The sequence below is a fragment of the Mirounga angustirostris genome, unplaced genomic scaffold, assembly GCF_029215605.1.
Source record: "Mirounga angustirostris isolate CCGP_5_RB_7025 unplaced genomic scaffold, mMirAng1.0.hap1 SCAF_16, whole genome shotgun sequence".
Taxonomy (NCBI): domain Eukaryota; kingdom Metazoa; phylum Chordata; class Mammalia; order Carnivora; family Phocidae; genus Mirounga; species Mirounga angustirostris.
Genome location: NW_026991724.1, coordinates 43,694,697 through 43,711,790, shown reverse-complemented (window position 1 = coordinate 43,711,790; position 17,094 = coordinate 43,694,697). Strand labels below are relative to the sequence as shown.

General features: G+C 53.1%; 1 protein-coding gene across 1 annotated transcript; it reads left to right on the top strand.

The window, feature by feature from the left end:
* The first annotated feature begins 880 nt into the window (after window positions 1–880).
* Window positions 881–10,925, top strand: PRODH2 (proline dehydrogenase 2). Its single transcript, XM_064582020.1, has 8 exons — window positions 881–1,113; window positions 1,197–1,283; window positions 3,871–3,951; window positions 4,029–4,184; window positions 4,262–4,428; window positions 8,265–8,375; window positions 8,814–8,899; window positions 9,829–10,925. Exons 1-8 carry the CDS (start codon window positions 1,006–1,008, stop codon window positions 9,996–9,998), a joined length of 966 nt encoding a protein of 321 aa, XP_064438090.1. The 5' UTR covers window positions 881–1,005; the 3' UTR covers window positions 9,999–10,925.
* The last annotated feature ends 6,169 nt before the right edge of the window (window positions 10,926–17,094 follow it).

Sequence of the window (17,094 nt, the reverse complement as noted above, 5' to 3'; positions counted from 1 at the left end):
TGGAACAGCTGGGTTACAGGTTATGTGCATTTTCAAATTGATTCAGTAACACTGCCATCTTTCCCGTTTGAAAATGTAGTAATTGCAATAAGCGAGGTTAAGTAACTTTCCCAAGATCACAAAACCGAATGGCCTTGAACCTGGAGATCCTTATTCCAGAGCCCATGCTTTCCCTTAACACAACAATTGTGAGCTCTTCTGCTGGGGGTTGTTGGGGGCTATTTTTGGGGGTTTCCATTCCTGTCCCCATTATTATGAACTCTGTCCCCATCAGTTAATAATTAACTGCCCCCCAAGGAGCCTATGATCCTAAAAGATTTGCCTTGCCCTGGCTACTGCCTGGTTAATCAGTCACTGCCCCTGGCCGGGCAAGGGGCATTTGGTAGACCTCCTGCCTCCAAAGCCCCTTTACTTGCTCTAGAAGTGGCTAGGGATTCATGATGCTGCGGACCTGTCGTGTGCTCTGTTCCCAAGCTGGACCCTCCGCTGGGGGCTGGCAGCCCTTGAGCTTTGATGGTGGGGCTTTTCACCTCAAAGGCACAGGAGAACTGACACGAGCTTTGTTGGTGCTGCGGCTGTGTGCCTGGCCCCCTCTGGTCACACATGGCCTGGCGGTGAGCAGGGACCCTGGGGACTGGCCTTGGGCATCCCCGGACTGGGCTCTGAGCCCTTGCTCTCTGTCACTCCAGCTCCAGGCCTGGTCTCAGCGACTCCTGGGCTCCCGGCTCTCAGGCGCACTTCTCCGAGCATCTATCTATGGGCAGTTTGTGGCTGGTGAGACAGCAGAGGAGGTGAAGGGCTGTGTCCAACAGCTCCAGACCCTAGGCCTTCGGCCCCTGCTGGCAGTACCCACTGAGGAGGAGCCAGACTCAGCTGTCAAGACTGGGTGAGTAGGGGCCAGGCCCAGGGAGGCTGGGAGGTTGGCAGGAAGGGGACTGGTGGGCTCCAGAAGCTAATGCCCGCTGGCTGGGCAGTGAAGCCTGGTATGAGGGGAACTTCAGTGCTATGCTTCGGTGTGTGGACCTGTCACGAGGCCTGCTGGAGACCCCTGGCCCGACTGGGAACATCCTTATGCAGCTGAAGGTGACGGCGCTGACCAGTGTTCGGCTCTGTGTAAGGGACGGGCAAGATGGGGGAGGGAGGGTATGGCTGCCTACCAGGTCCCCCTCACCACTCCACCCACCACCCCATTCCAGAAGGAGCTAACCTCATGGATCAGAAAACCAGGGGCTTCCTTGGAGCTGAGCCCCGAGAGGCTGGCTGAAGCCATGGACTCTGGGCGGGTAAGGGTCTCAGGCTGGTAGAGAATGGGTGGTCGGTGAGGAAGTGGGAGGGAGCAGAGCTCTCTATACTTGGATGTAGCAGGCACCTGCCTGTAAGCAGGATGTTCGAACTATGTAACTACTGCTACTCCCCAGGCTTGGAACAACCAGAAATAAATGTGGCTCTAGCCCTGGGGTGTGGCTGGAATGGATGGAATACATGGGTCATCTGGGGGTCCTAGGCGAGGGCCTGGGGGCTGGGAGTTCTCAGAAGACGTAGTGAGACAGTAGCTCTTTCCCAACTCAAAAAGAGTAATTAGTATTTGGTCAATCAACTCAGCTCTGTTGTGCTGACTGGAAGTTATGATTAGGCCAGTGGGGTTTTGGTTTGGTCATTCATTCATTCACTCATTCATTTCTGTTTATTTCCATAAACTATTGCTACCCGCCCTGCCGTTGGCATCCCTAATACAAACACCTGGTTTTCCTTTTCCATCTCTGCCAGCTCATTCTCAATCCTTGTTAGGTTCTTCTCTGCCTGTCTCTTCAATATGGTGCTTCCCCAAGTCTAGGTCCTGGCTCCCACCTCCTCACTCCTTACTCCCCTCGATGGGGGCTTCTTATCCACCCTGCAGCCTCAGTTTCCCCACTGGGTACTCATGGGGCCCATGTTTGTCTCCATCCCCAGCCTTTCGCCTGAGCCCCTGGACATCCTCCAGACCCCTCACACCTACCAGGCTTCAGTGTCTCCCCAAACATGCCCCCCTTCCTGTCCCCATCTCAGAGACAGCCCTCCCATCCCCTGTCTCAGTCCCTACCCCACAGGGAGGTGAAGATTGAGTGAGTTAAATATTTGGTGAGGTACCCAAAATAGCACCAGGCACCAAGTAGGCCCTCTCTGAGGGTGGCCATCATACGTAGGGAGTATCACCAGCTACTAACTCCTCAGAACTCTCCCAAGACTCTGCCCCCAGCCAGAGGGAGACAATTCTCTGACTGAGGACAAGATAACTGGGCAGGTACCCCAGCTCTTCCCTCCTGCTGGAGAGTTTTATCCACTAAGCCAAGGGGGGGTTGCCACAGCCTGATCCTGGGGCGTTCCACTAGCAGACCTAGGCCTGTGTCTCCATCTGGACTCTGTTGGATCTGGTAGAACTAAGTCCCACCTGTTCCTCCTTCTTGAACCCCCCAACTTCTTTGAACCCAGCTGGACTCCTTGAGTCGCCAGGCCCTCATATTCACCTTTGGAATGTCCATAACAAGAACATAAGTTAGGGGCAATTATTATTTCCACCGTGCTTCCCCAGGGATGTACGAAATGATGACCAAGACAAACTCCCAGTCCTTGAGGCACTCACTTGCTAGTCAGGGAGGGGCAAGAGACACTCAATGACTAAAACCAAAGCCACTAAGTAACAAGTATAAATAAGCATTGTAGAGACAAATAAGGCTGACAAAGGAGAAGGGAAAGCCCCAAAAAGTGAGTTGCAAATGTGAACCAGGGAAAACCTCACTGAGAAGGTGACATTGAGAAAAACACCTGGAGAAGAGGTAAGAGTGAAGTAAGTGGACATTGAGGGGAAGAGTGTTCCAAGCAGAAGGAACAGCCAGAGCAAAGGCCCTGAGGCACAAAGGTACCAGGCATGCTGAAAGACTAGCAGGGAGGCCAGCATGGCTGGAGGACTGCGAGCTCGAGCTCGGGAGAGCTGAGGAGATGAGAGCAGAGGGGCCAGATGGGTGGAGCCTCGTGGGTTGCAATGAGGCTCTGGCCTTACATGAGGATATGGAGGTCCTAAGAGACCTAATACCAGATGACAATTCTGGCACCTCCTATGAGCTGGCTACTCTTCTATGCACTTCCTATGTATTAATTCCTAGTCTTCTCACTCACTGAGCTTCAGTCTCCTCACTGGACAAGGAAGCTTGGAGTAACTGTCTACCGTGATCATTGTGAAGATTATATAAATAAGATAGCATATGAAGTCACTTATTATTATAACAACAACATATATCAGGGCCCTGGGTGGCTCAGTCGTTAAGCGTCTGCCTTCGGCTCAGGTCATGATCCCAGGGTCCTGGGATCAAGCCCCGCATTGGGCTCCCTGCTCTGCAGAAGGCCTGCCTCTCCCTCTCCCACTCCCCCTGCTTGTGTTCCCTCTCTCGCCGCGTCTCTCTCTGTCAAATAAATAAATAAAACCTTTTAAAAAATTAAAAAAAAAATAACAACATATATCGAGTGCTTATCATGTGCTGGCTCCATCCCATTCTTATGTCCAGGCACGTCTTACAGGTCCACACAGCAACTCCATGAAGGAGATGCCATTATCCTCTAATTGTTGAAAAAACAGACAAAAATTGAGGCCCAGAGAGGTTATATGACTTGTCCAAGGCCACACAGTAAGTGGTGGAGTCTGGATTCAAACCCAAATCCTGGGCTCTTAACCATTTTATTCACCTCAATAAATAGTATCTATGTGATACAGCTACGTTTCCTATTTCTAAAAATTTCTAAACTTTTCGCCCTTCTGGGTGGTGGGGGAGAGGAGACACAGGCCCTGGAAGGATCCGGTCACCTGAGCCATTCTTGCCTCCCCTGCTGCTCCTCCAGGATCTCCAGGTCTCCCACCTCAATGCCGAGCAAAACCAGCATCTCCGGGCCTCTCTGAGCCGCTTGCACCGGGTAGTCAAGGTAACACCTGCCGTGGCCTGGCTCCACCACGCGTGCTGGGAGCCCTGAGGCCTGACCGCGGCCCCTCTCACCCTCAGCATGCCCGAGCCCAGCATGTGAGGCTCCTGGTGGACGCTGAGTACACCTTCCTGAACCCGGCTCTCTCTCTGCTGGTGGATGCCCTGGCCATGCGCTGGAACGGCCCCGGGGAAGGCGGGCCCTGGGTGTGGAACACTTACCAGGCCTATCTGAAGGTGTGTGGTGAACTGTGGGGGACCGCGGGCTGGGGTCCTGGAGGCCCTGACCCGAAGCTGCCGGGGTGCCCCGCCAGGACACACACGAGCGGCTGAGGCGGGCCGCGGAGGCCGCTGACAGGGCTGGCCTGGCCTTCGGAGTCAAGTTGGTACGAGGGGCATATCTAGACAAGGAGAGAGAGGTGGCTCGGCACCATGGGACAGAAGACCCCACTCAGCCGGACTATGAGGCTACCAGTCAGAGGTAGGACTGGGCCAGACAGGCCTCGGAGATAAATAACATCTAACCTTTCATCCCGGCACACTGCCCATGATGCTAAGCATCCTGTGTATGTCCACATATCATTTCCTCTCCCTGGTCCAGGACATCGTCACTTCCTGCCTCCTCTTTGGGCTCCCTGCTCCCTCCTTTGTCCACCACCCCAATTTGTACCCCACAGGCAGCCAGAGGGAGCCTGTTAATATCTAAGTCAAATCCTGTCCCTCTTCAAAACCCTTCCTTCGCTCCCACTGCCCCTTAATAAGCCCAAAATCCTTACAGCAGCCCCCCATCTCCACATAATCTGGTCTTCCGTCCACTCTGTTCCTCCACACAGTCCTCCTTGATGATCCCCAGGGCCTTTGCACTTCCTGTTCCCACTGCTTAGAACGTTCTCCCTCCAGACAGCTGCTTGGCTCAATCCCTCACCTCCTTGTTGGTACCTCCTCAGGGGACCTTCCTTGCCCTTCCTATCAAAAACTAGAACACTCACACTACTCTTTTCCTAAATTTACTTTTCCTCTTTAGCACTTACACAGCATCTGAGGTTCTATACACTTTCGTATTCAATTGCACACTGTCTGTCTCCTGCTCTAGAGCGTGGGCCCAGGAGGGCAGGGGTTTCTGATTTGTTCATTGTTGAGCATCCAGTGCTTAGAATTGTGCCTGCTATGAGGTAGGTGCTCAGTACAGATCTGCTGAACACATAAACAACCCCCAAGCAGTAGGTACTATCATCATCACCCCCTGCCCAATTTCACAGAGGAAGGAACCCAGGCACAGAGAGGTAGAACCACTTACCCAAGGTCACATAGTTAGTAAGTGGCACGGCCAAGTTCTGAACCCAGCAGACTGACTCTAGAACCTGCATTCTTACCCACCTCAAATCACCCTGTGCTGGGAGCAAAATATGGGTGAGCTGCTTGGGCCCCCATCCCATGACCCTGGGAAGAAGGAAACTGTTCCTTTACCACATATTTTCTGATCACCTGATTTAGATCAGGACCTCGGCTGGACCCTGGTCCCACTCCCAACAGAAGGTGGTAACCAGGCCCTGTCCCCATAGAGCTTAAAAATCTACCTCCAGGGGCACCTGGGTGGCTCAGTCATTAAACATCTGCCTTCAGCTCAGGTCATGATCCCAGGCTCCTGGGATTGAGCCCCGCATCCGGCTCCCTACTCAGCGGGAAGCCTGCTTCTCCCTCTCCCACTCCCCCTGCTTGTGTTCCTGCTCTCGCTCTCTGTCAAATAAATAAATAAAATCTTAAAAAAAAAAATCTACCTCCATTTCACACTGGATCCAGGAGAGGTTTGTAGAGCCACAGGGACTGACCCAAGCTCACAGGGCAATGGGCCACACCATAGCCAGAAGCTAGGCTTGCATCCAAGGCCCATGAGGGCTCCTACATATGTTTGTGCCCCACAGGCTTAATCACTGGCACCGTTATTATTATTTTTTATTACGATATAATTCACATACCATAAAATTCACCATTTCAAAGGGTACAATTCAGTGGATTTTAGTATATTCACAAGGCTGTGCAACCATCACCACTAATTCCAGAACATTCCATCACCCCCCAAAAGAAACCATGTCCATTAGCAGTCATTCCCCATTTGCCTCCCCTCAGGCCCTATAGCAGGCTCTAATCTATTTTCTGTCCTATGGATTTGTCTCTTCTGGACATTTCATATCAACGGAGTCATATAATGTATGGCCTTTTGTGTCTGGCCTGTTTCACTTAGCATAATGTTCTCAGGGTTCAACCACGTTGTCAGATGAATCAGTACTTCAGTCCCTTACGTCTAAATAATATTCCACTGTATGGATGTACCACTCATCAGCTGATGGATATTTGGATCACTTCCACTTTTGGCTATTATGACTAGGGCTGCTATGAACATTCGTGTGCATATTCTTCTGTAAATATGCATTTTCAATTCTCTTGAAAGCTCAACTCTCTACGAGTGGAAATGCTGGGTTATACAGTAACTCCGTTTAACGTTTTGAGGAATTGTCAGATGATTTTCCAAAGCTGCTACACCATTTTGCATTCATACATTACACATTCTGAATAAATACTAAGTTTATGTGATTAAAAATCAAAATGAGGGGCATGTGGGTGGCTCAGTCAGTTGAGCATCTGACTCTTGGTTTCAGCTCAGGTCCTGACCTCAGGGTCATGGGATCGATCCCTGAGTTGGGCTCTGTGCTCAGAGCAGAGTCTGCTTGGGAGTCTCTCTCTCCCTCTGCCCCTCCCCCTGCTTGTGGGCATGCTCTCTCTCTCTTTCTAAAAATGAATAAATAAATCTTTAAAAGAAAATCAAAATGATATGCAGTACCTGGATGGCTGTTGGTTAAGTGTCCAACTCTTACTTTCAGCTCAGGTCATGAACTCAGGGTCATGAGATCGAGCTGAGTAGAGCTCTGTGCTGGGTGTAGAGCCTGCTTGGGATTCTCTCTCTCCCTCTGCCTCTCTCCCCCACTCGCTTGCTCTCTCTAAAAACATAAAAAATAAAAATGATATGAAATGAATACACTGACATATCTCACTTCCACCCAAATCCCCCTCTCATTTTGGAGTCTCCTTGCTCTCCACAGGTGACTACTTTTGTTAGTTTCTTACACATCTCCTAAGCTCCTTTATCCAAAAACAGGCGAACACAGAGATTTGTGTGTGTATATGTGCAAAAGGCATCATGCCTACACACTGCTCCTTGCTTTTCCACTCAGTTGCATATTTTAAAGGCAGAATAGTCTAATGATAATAAACCCAGGCTCTGGAGCATCAGACAGCCTAGGTTCATATCCCAGCCCAGCCACTTTTAGCTGTGTGACCTGGGGACAAGCTTCAGTCTTCCCCTCTGTAAAATGGGGATAACCAGGACATCTACCTCATGGAGCTGACTTGAGTGAATGTATGTGGGTCAGGCAGAACCCTGGAAGAAAGAGAATTCCAAGCAAAGGGGTTTAACTAAAGGAAATGCAGTAAAATGCTCTCTCTATAGAGTGTGGGCAAGGTTAGGGGAACCCCTGAGAGCATGAAGCTCTTACGACCACTGTTCCAGAGCTGAGGAAGGGGGGCCACCCTAAAGAAGGTGTCACCATGCACAAGACAGTCAGCATGGGCCAGAGAGAGGGCTGGGGGCGAAATACCCCAAGCTCCCTCTCCTCCCCTCTTCTGATCTCCTGCTCATTCCTCCATGGGTGATATAGGACATAAAAGTCAGCTTCCTGAGGGGCAGAGAAGGTCAGAGAACAGATCTGGGGGGCAATGGAGAATAACCAGTGACGTCCTTAGGATGGCACTTGGCCGGCAGCAAGCTGGGAAAGCATTTGCCAGTCAGTTTACCTTTCCATATCAGTGCCCCAGAGTGTCCTCACCCTTCTTTAGTGCCTGGCACTCCACTATCCTTTGTGTGCCGTCATTCATTTGAGCCAGGCCCCACCGACAGACAACTGCATTACTGCTCCTCATGTTCCGTGGCCAATGCTGCAGTGAATGACCTTGGTAAATGTCATCTCATGCACGGAATGTGGCCCTTTGCTGTGAGACGGCCATTGAGCCAGGGGCTTTATGACACCCTCATCTCACTCCATCCTCAACAGTGCTGTTAGCTGAACTTGCATCGTTAAAAGAGAGGAAACAGGCTCAGAGAAGGGCTATCCCTTGCGCCTGGTGCAGGTGAAATGGGGGTACTGTCTGACTCCAGAGTACTCGCCCTTAAGCACCCCACCTCCCAAGGACAGGAATCCCGAGTCCCTGGGGCCTGACCTTAATCACCAGGTGCCATAAGCTGAACAGAACATCTCCGTTAAGTTACAGCCGCTGTCTGGAGCTGATGTTGACCCAGGTGTCCCACCGTGGCCCCATGTGCCATCTCATGGTGGCTTCCCACAATGAGGAATCTGTTCACCAGGCAACCAAGCGGTACGTAGAGGGATGAGAAATGGGTACCCACAAGAAGGCCCCCTCCCTTCCTCTCCCTTGCTCACATGCCAGGGATAGGCAGAGGGTGGTGGATATGGAACAGGGGGAGAGATGGTGAGGGGCCAGTAGGTTCACAGGGATTCAGGGGGGCCTATCCAAAATATTTAACCCCCGCTAAACCTGTAGGTCCTGTAGGTCCCAGCTAAACAAGACATTGCTCCCTACTTGCTGGGGCACAAGGAGGTCTGAGGGTTCCAGGGAAGGAGCTGGGACTCACTGGGGAGTTTTCAGGGACCTGAGGGCAGTGTTTATTTATTGCTGAGTTTGGAAGTACTTCAAAATTTTAAATAACTGGAACAGCCATATGAGTGCATAATGGCTGACAGTCAGCTCTGGGTCCAGCCACTGTCTGGACTGATGATGTGGCCTTTTCTATAGCATGTGGGAGCTGGGCATTCCTCTGGACGGACCTGTCTGTTTTGGACAACTTCTAGGGATGTGCGACCACGTCTCCTTGGCACTGGGTATGTGAATGGCTCATTCTCCCCATACTCCACCACCATGACCCACCCAGCCCTTGGCCTCATCCCCTCCCAGCCAAATCCCTCCTTCCACTCCCAACCAGTTCCTGCCCAGGCTCCCCTCCAGAGGGGAGCAGCTGGCCCAGCCACCAGACTCTTCCAGATAGATCTGTTGCTCCCGTATCTGAAGGCCTTGCACACCTGTCTTTGAGCCTGCTGTCTGTTGCTTTTGCTGGTTCTTGATCATGGGGTCTTGTTTCATGCTTTGTTATCTTGACCGTGTTGCTTCCCGGGGTCCGAGACCAGAAGATTTATGTTTTCTTCTTCCAGGTACTAAGGGGTACAGAATTACTTTACCCTAAATTCAGAGCCTGAGGTTTCCTGAGGCATCTCCATGATGCAAATCTGAGCTACAAATATATGAGGCTAATCCATGGCCTCGATCTCTCAGAGATGGGTTTCTGTTTTCTTCTCTGCTCCACTTATGGTCAAGGCCACTATTCCCTGTGAGTTGGGGAAGGTGGGTGGGTGGACTTCTGGTTAACTCTGACACTGAGGGTGCAGCTTAATTTGAGGAAGTGCTCCATTACAACTAACCCTGGTCAGGCTCTGGGCCTCGATTCTGCACCCCCTCAACTCTGTGAGGTCATCAAATTTTGCCTTCAGGGTGGAAGTGCTTCCTTGCATCCTTCCCTCTTTGGGTTCTCACTTTCTCTTAATGCTTGGATTACTAAATTCCTTACTCTTTTGGCCGTATTTTAATAACTTTAGGAAGATTTTTCTAAATGTTTACTGCAGGATTTTATGTTTTTTCAGTGGGAAATTTTGTCCAACTCACCTAGTCTGTCATGTCCTCAGACATGAAAGTCTCTGTTCCAGATGGGGCCTCTCCCCAAACATGAGTTCACACCATGCCAACACTCTCCCCACAGGGCAGGCTGGCTATGCTGTGTATAAGTCCATCCCTTATGGTTCCCTGGAGGAGGTGATCCCCTACCTGATCCGGAGGGCCCAGGAGAACCGGAGCGTGCTGCAGGGTGCCCGCAGGGAACAGAAGCTGCTCAGCCAAGAACTTCGACGGAGAGTGCTGGGCGGGGCCTGAGGGTACCCCATTAGCATCCCCAGGGGTCATGTGGTTAATAAAGATCCTGAGCTATGGCCCAGGCTGCTGTCCTGCACTGAAGCTCCTCCTTGGGGAAGGGCTAGTCTCCACCTCAGCGAGCCCAAGCTAGAGGCTCTGCAGCTCAAGAGAGACCACTAGCTGATCCTAGAGCATGGCAAGGGCATTGATCAAAGACTAATGATGCCTCCCCTTAACCCTGAGGCAGACTGTCCTGCAATGGGCCTGGGATCAGCTCTACTCAGCCAGTCAATGACTCATGTGGGAGCTTTCTTCACTCCAGGGGATGCCCAGATGAACAGCAGACACTGAGGCACTGAAACCAAGAGGCTGGGAGGGACAGAGGGAAGAGGCAAATCACTTTTTCATTTAATAAGCATTTACTGAGGCTCCTTCTGGGCTCCTCTGAGATGAACAATGCTGGGGACTCAACAGTGACAAAGACAACTGCAGGCCCTGCCTCACAGGGCTTAGTCCAGTAGGGGTAGACAGACCTATCTTCAGACAGTGACAGCCTGGTGGATCAAGGCAAGACACCTGGTGATCAAGAGGGCTTTCCAGGGAATTCATAAGGATAACCAAAGGAATACTGAGAAGAGCATTCAAAGGCAAGGGCGTGCGCATAGACAGAAAAGTTTGCAACAGACTAGGGAGTGGGAAGACAGGGATGAAGGGTAGGCAGGCCAGACAATGCCATCTTTGATGCCAGATTTAAGGGCCTGGACTCTGTCCCAAGGGCCCTGGGGAGCCAGGAGAGTTTCAAGCAAGGGAGGAACAGAGTCAGGTTTGGCTTTAGTAAAGACTCCCCTGGCTACCATGCAGTGAGTGTACCAGAGTGGGGAGACAGGCTGGGAGCCCAAGGGAAGATGAAGTAAGAAATCCCTGCAGGTAGCTGGAGCATGGCAGGGCTATAACAAACGGAGGAGGAGGCTGGTGGGAAGGACAATCTAGAGGCTGAGTGGATGGGCCCTCGGGCTGAGAGGTTGGATGGGAGGGAGACACTGAAGGGCGAGGCCCAGGGCTCTGGCTTGAAGAGGGGGTACCCTGAGATGGTGATTGGGAGGAAATGCAGTTTTGGGGAGATACTACAAGTGTGGGACCCAGTGGCTGGGAGGGTCTCAGAGGATTTCCAGGGCGAGGTGTCCAGGACACTGTGGGGCCCCAGGTTTGGGGCAAAGAGATGAGGTTGGGGTTAGGGAAAAGAGACAGCCCGTGGTGGTGGTAAGAAGCGTGGGAAGAAGACAGCCAAGGACAGGGATCAGGAAGGGCCCACCACCTCAAACAAGTCCTGGGGCAGGCGTAACAGGGGGATAACACGTACCTCTAGGGTGGATATGGCTTGCTCTTCTTTTGCATCACCTCAGGGCTGTAAGAGCGCCTCTCAGAGGAGGGAAGCTACTGCGCAAGCGCAAGCCACTGATGCGCATGCGCCCCTGATTCCCGCTCAGACGCCGGCGTGCGTGCCTGGGTCACGTGGCAGTCACGTGGTGATCACTGTGGGAGCGCAACGGTAGGTGCAAGGACCCCCTGGGCTGGGGCCTAGGCCCCAGAATCTTCCTAGAGCTTACTGGACCCTCAGGCTAGACCCCGCCCCCAGACCGCCCCCTTCCCTCATACTCCTCCCTCCTTCCCACCCCTGGTGGCCCGCAGACCCTACCCCTTATCAGACTCCGGTTCCCAGCCCACAGACACTGCCCTCCGACCCCCTCCTTCCTCAGTCTCTTCCAGTAGCCCACAGACCCCACCCCAGCACCCAGAGGCTTCCCTCAACCTCAGTCCGTGTCCCCAACCCTCACACCCTGTCTCAGCCCCTGCCCTGACTGTCCTCCTCCCTTCCACCCCGTCGCCCAACCTGGAGACTCTACCCCTTCTCAGGCCAACCCTCAGGCCCCTCTTCCACCAGACCCTTTTCCTAAACCACTAGCCTCCTTTCCTCAGCTCAGATCCTATCCCTGGAGCCCTTACACCCCCTCCCCCAGAGAGAATGCCCTGCCCTCAGACTCCCGTAGACCCCAGACCTGCCGGGCTGTAGCTCTCCCAGATCCCACCCTTTTTCTCATTCAAACACCTAACACCGGAGAGGATTCCTCCTGAGTCCCCTCCCTTTCTCACTCGGCTCTCCAGGACTCCCAGCCAGCTGTTTTTATTACCCCCAGAGGTCCTCTGTTTACTTCTTCCTCCCTCATGAGACACCCCTAGGTGATCCCTGCGCAGGATCTGAGCGAGGCCGGAGCTCACAGATGCCCTCCCTGCGCTCTCGCTTCCCCGTGGAGCTGGGCTCTGTTAGGGATCCAGAAGCCCAGGTGGGACGACTGCATCGCCTGGCTGTGGCCGGGGGCCCAGGCTGGGGCCTCACCCGGCTCCTGCGGAGAGGTGAGGGTTCAGCTCCTGCAGCTTCCTGTGGGGACCAGCTCAAGAGGCCGTGTAGAAGGTGGGACTTCTACACGCTCAACAGTTGTGTACCAGGCACCTATGGTGTGCCAGCCTCTGTCGTCTATGATGGGGATTTAGGGACGACCTTCTGGGTCATTGTGAATGAAATCTATCGTGAGAATTTAAGAGAGTGGTGAAGATGAAGTAGCTACACCAAGAAGCGTGGCTTTATAAGAGCCGGTCATGCAAACCACACCCCCACCCCAGGGTGACAGAGCCACTGCAAAGGCCTTGAAGTCAAACTGTTAAGTAGCAGCAGTGGGGGAGGGGGACTCAGGGAGAGGGCTGAAGCTTAAGAGGCACCAGCTCCGTCCAGACAGGAAAGGGCCTCTGAAGTAGTGGGTGAATTCTGTTATATTTTGTTCTGTGTGGGATGGGAAGCCATTGGAGTTGTAGGCAGGAAATTAACATCTAATTTACAATTTCCATTTTTCATCGATTTTTCTAAGTCGATTGTGTTTCTGGTCACTTTCTGAATTTAATAGTTGTAGTTTTTGATTCTTTTACAGTTTTTGTTACCCACAGATGGTGACAGTTTGGTCTCAGCCCTTTCAACTCTTAATTCTTTTTTTTCTCGTGTATGGTGTTGGCCAGAACCCCCAAACCCCCAAACCTTGTTGTCGATGGACATCTCTTAACTTGTTCTTGATATTAAAGGGAATTAATCTGTATTTTTGCATTAAGTATTGTGGGTGCTCTTGGGTTTTGGTATATAATTTTTATAAAGTGAGGAAGTTCCTGTTTATTCTTAGTTTTTTGAGGTATTTGCCTCCCTCAGTCATAAGTAAGTATTGAATTTTATTTTTATTTATTTAATTTAGTCTTTCATCACTTACATATACCACCCAGTGCTCATCATAACAAGTGCCCTCCTTAATACCCATCTCCCATTTAGCCCATCCCCCACCCACCTCCCTCCATCAACCCTCTGTTCTCTGTTGTTAAGAGTCTCTTATGGAAGTTTTGAATTTTATCAAGTTCTTTTTCTGTATCTACTGAGCCAAATGTGATTTTTGTTCTTTAATCCATGAATGTGTTTTCCTACATTGATTGATTTTCTTATGTTGAATCGTCCTTGATTTCTGGGAATAAATCAATTGGATAATCCCTTTTAGTCTATTTAGGAGGTTAGCATATATGATCATTAATGGAATTGAAATATTTCATTTTTGGTTCTGGAAACTTACCAGGCTTTGGAATTAAGGTCATACTAGCCTCATAAAAGGAGCCTTGCCCTCTCTCTCTCTCTCTCTCTCTTTTTTTTTTTTTTTTTTGCTTTTGGAACAACTTGTATAAGATTATTTATACATGAAATGAAGTGACCACCATTGTAATGATTATCTATATCATGCAGTGATTTGTGTTTTAAGAAGATCCTTTTGCAGGGCAAAACAAATGCAGAAAATCATTTAGGATGCCATTGCAAAAGACAGTGGGCTACTGGATAAAATAGGATGCAGTAATTGTGATATTCAGATGTTCCTAAAGGACCACATTTGGAGAGATTTTGTGACAGAGACCAAGCTGGGTTGGGCCAAGCACATGATTGATTTTAGCCATGTCTGCCTAAGACATAGGAGTGCAAGGACAAAGACACCATGCATTTGCCCTCAGTAGGGAGATAGGCCAGGGCCTAGAGGAAGAAGAATTCAGGATAATGGGTATGGAGAGGAGGGGATAGGAAGGGGATCTGAGCAGAATGAGGAGGGGGGAAGAGATTGGCGTAAGTGGAGGTGCAGAGGAGATTGCTACTTGGATTCGGCTCTTAGAAGCAGTATGCAAAAATAAACCTGAGAGATTTCCTGATAAAATCCAAAGAGTTTGCTTTTCTTGAAGAATTGGATGCTGGCCACATGGGATCTGTATAGACACACTGAAGGAGAGCTGGGTGGAGGCTGCCTGCCTTGGACAGTGCACAAGGCTCCTGTCAGCTGAGGTCCCTGAGAAGGCCACTTCCCCCCGGCCCCTGGGTACCTTTGTGTGATTTTGACACTTCTGGGGTGGCAGATGGGTGGCAGCATAGCAGGTGGACGTCACCCCTTGTTGCAACTCTGTAGACTTATTAATGGTGAGCACTGTGTTGAGACAGATTCTGAGCAGAGTCCCCAGTGGTTGGAGGGTGGGGGTTCCAGGACATACAGATAGAATCTGGAGTTGAGGGTCACCCAGGCAAGGAGGGACTGCGGGGACTGGGAATTGGCTGAGGCGTTGCATAGCAGCCCCCAGGACTGCTGCCTCTGGAGTAAAGGGCAGGGATAGTCCTAAGCCTTGCTGCCCCTCAGTTGTCCAGGTGGATGGTGAGAACTCTGCTGGGCAGACGGGGCTCTTCCTCTCGGCGCTGCTGGGCCACAGCTCTGCCGTGCAGCTCTTGCTGACCTTTGGCGCCAACCCCAACCAGTGAGTGGACCGATGGCGGTGCCCCCACGTTCCCAGGGGTATGGGTCAGAACCCCAGAGAGCCTGAGAGCCAGGGCTTTCCTCCCCAGAGACCACTCCCTCATGACACCTTTCCATCCTGATGACCCTTCCGTGCCCAGTGAGCTTCCGCCTTGTTCTCTGCATTAACCCCTCCTTGTCCTCCAGGAACTATTCCCATTCTCCTGGTTACTCTCATGCTCACAATGAGACTCTCACCTCTCAAAGACCCCACTGTGTCCCCAAGTGACCCCTCCTGTCCCGATGTCCACCTCCCATGTTCACCGTGACTCTCATCCCTCAGTGCTCCCATCCTGCTACCCCTTGTCCCTGTTCCGCCCCTTTCCTAATACCTTTCTGTCCTCATTGTTCCGATGCAGCCGCTGCCTCGATGGCAGCACACCTGTGCACGCAGGCGCCTTCTCGGGCCGCAGCCTGGTGATGCTGCACCTGCTACAGGCGGGGGGTGACCTGCGTTTGCATGACCAGCAGGGTCGCACGCCTCGGGACTGGGCAGAGCAGGGTGGTGCCAAGCAGAGCTGGGAGGTGAGCGGTGGCCCAGGTGGGGTGGGGGCATATAGAGCCGGCACCCCCACCTGCCTCACTGCACACGTCCCCCGTCCAGGTGCTGGAGCTGTTAGAGCTATGCCGAGCCCACATATCAGTACTAGTGCATGGCGGTGAGTTGGCAGCCAATGCATCCCTGGGCCAGTTGCAGGCCAGCTCTAGACACAGCCCGTGTGGCTCTCTGTCCTTGCCGCGGCTGGTGCATGCGGACAGGTAACTACCCACATCCCGAAGCCCAGTCACCCACCACCCCCAGCTGCCCTAGACTTACCCCTGGCCTTCCCTTTGATCCAGGGCGCCGAGGCCGGAGCACATCAGAAGACCCTCCCAAATCCCAGCCTTGGGGTTTGGCCAGGTAAGCGGGAGAGGTTGGGGGAGCAGGGAACACCCCTGTCCGCTTTGTGCCTCATAGTCCCACTCCCCATCCCCAGCTGAGCAGCCTGTGGCCACTGGGGCTGGTAACAGGCATACCCCTCGCGGACCCCAAGGAGCTGCTGCCAGCCCAGGGCGAGCCCGACCGCACCTACGAGAACAGCTCCCACACCCTCATGGCCAAGTGAGAGAGAGCCCCTCCCACACCCCTTGCCTAGCTGTCCAGCAGAGTCTGGGAGGTGTCCAGCTCTCCTCCTTCCCTCATAGGAAGACCCCCCCCCATTTCAGACCTGTGCTCTTTCCCCCTCCCCGTTCTCTAGCCTCCTGTGGAGGGGCCACCCCGTGACAGCTCGGCAGCTGAAGGCACCCGGAACTCAGCCAGATGTGCTGTTGGCTGACCTTCAGCACTGCAGGTACACCACCCCCAGCCTGGCCCCCAGGCTGGCCCAGTCCCACAGACCAGTCTCCCGCCTGCCCTCTGGACTCAAGCGTCTCATAAACAGGAGGCCAGGGAGTTTGGCGGTGGCCACGGTGACGGTCTTCACCTGTGGGCCAGCACCTGGCATGGAGCCCTCTTACTGGAGTGACCACCCCTCCCCCCTGCTGTAAAGTGGGTCCCAGGGCTGTGTGCTGTGTATTACAGGCCACAGAGGGGTGGCTGGCGTAGAGAGGGGTACCCCAGGTGGGGTACGAATTGGATGCTGGCCCTGTGAGCCAGGTCTCAGTTTCTCCTCTGTCTGGTGGCTGGTGCAGATCGTCAACCCCTGGCACGTGCTGATCTGTGCCCAGGAGCAGCCCCCACCAAGCAGGTAGGGGCCTCCTTGTGAGTGGCCTGCTCTCCTCCCGCCCAGCACCCTGCACCACCCCAACCTGTTGCTGCTGATGGCACTGAGCCCCTCGGCCGACCTGTCGGGGCTGTGCCTTCTCTTCGAACCCGTGTGGCTGGGCTCCCTGCATGTGGTGCTGCACCCACGCGGGCCGAGGCCGGCAGGGCCCTGCACTGTGCCGGGCCTGCTGCCCGGCCACCTGCTGCTGCAGGTGCTGGAGGCCCTGCTGTTCCTGCAGGCCCGCTGGTGCGCTCATGGCGGCCTTAGCTCTCATGCGGTGCAGCTGGTGCGGCCAGGCCTGGCCAAGGTGGGCAGCCTGGAGCACGGCCGCCCCCTGCACCGACGCTGGCTGCAGCCCAGGTGAGTGCCCGCCTCCCCTGCTGCCCCTGCATCCCTGCCCAGTGGCCGCTGGCTCACCAGCGCCCCCTTCCCCGGCCTCCATAGGCCACAGCAGGGCTGCTCCCG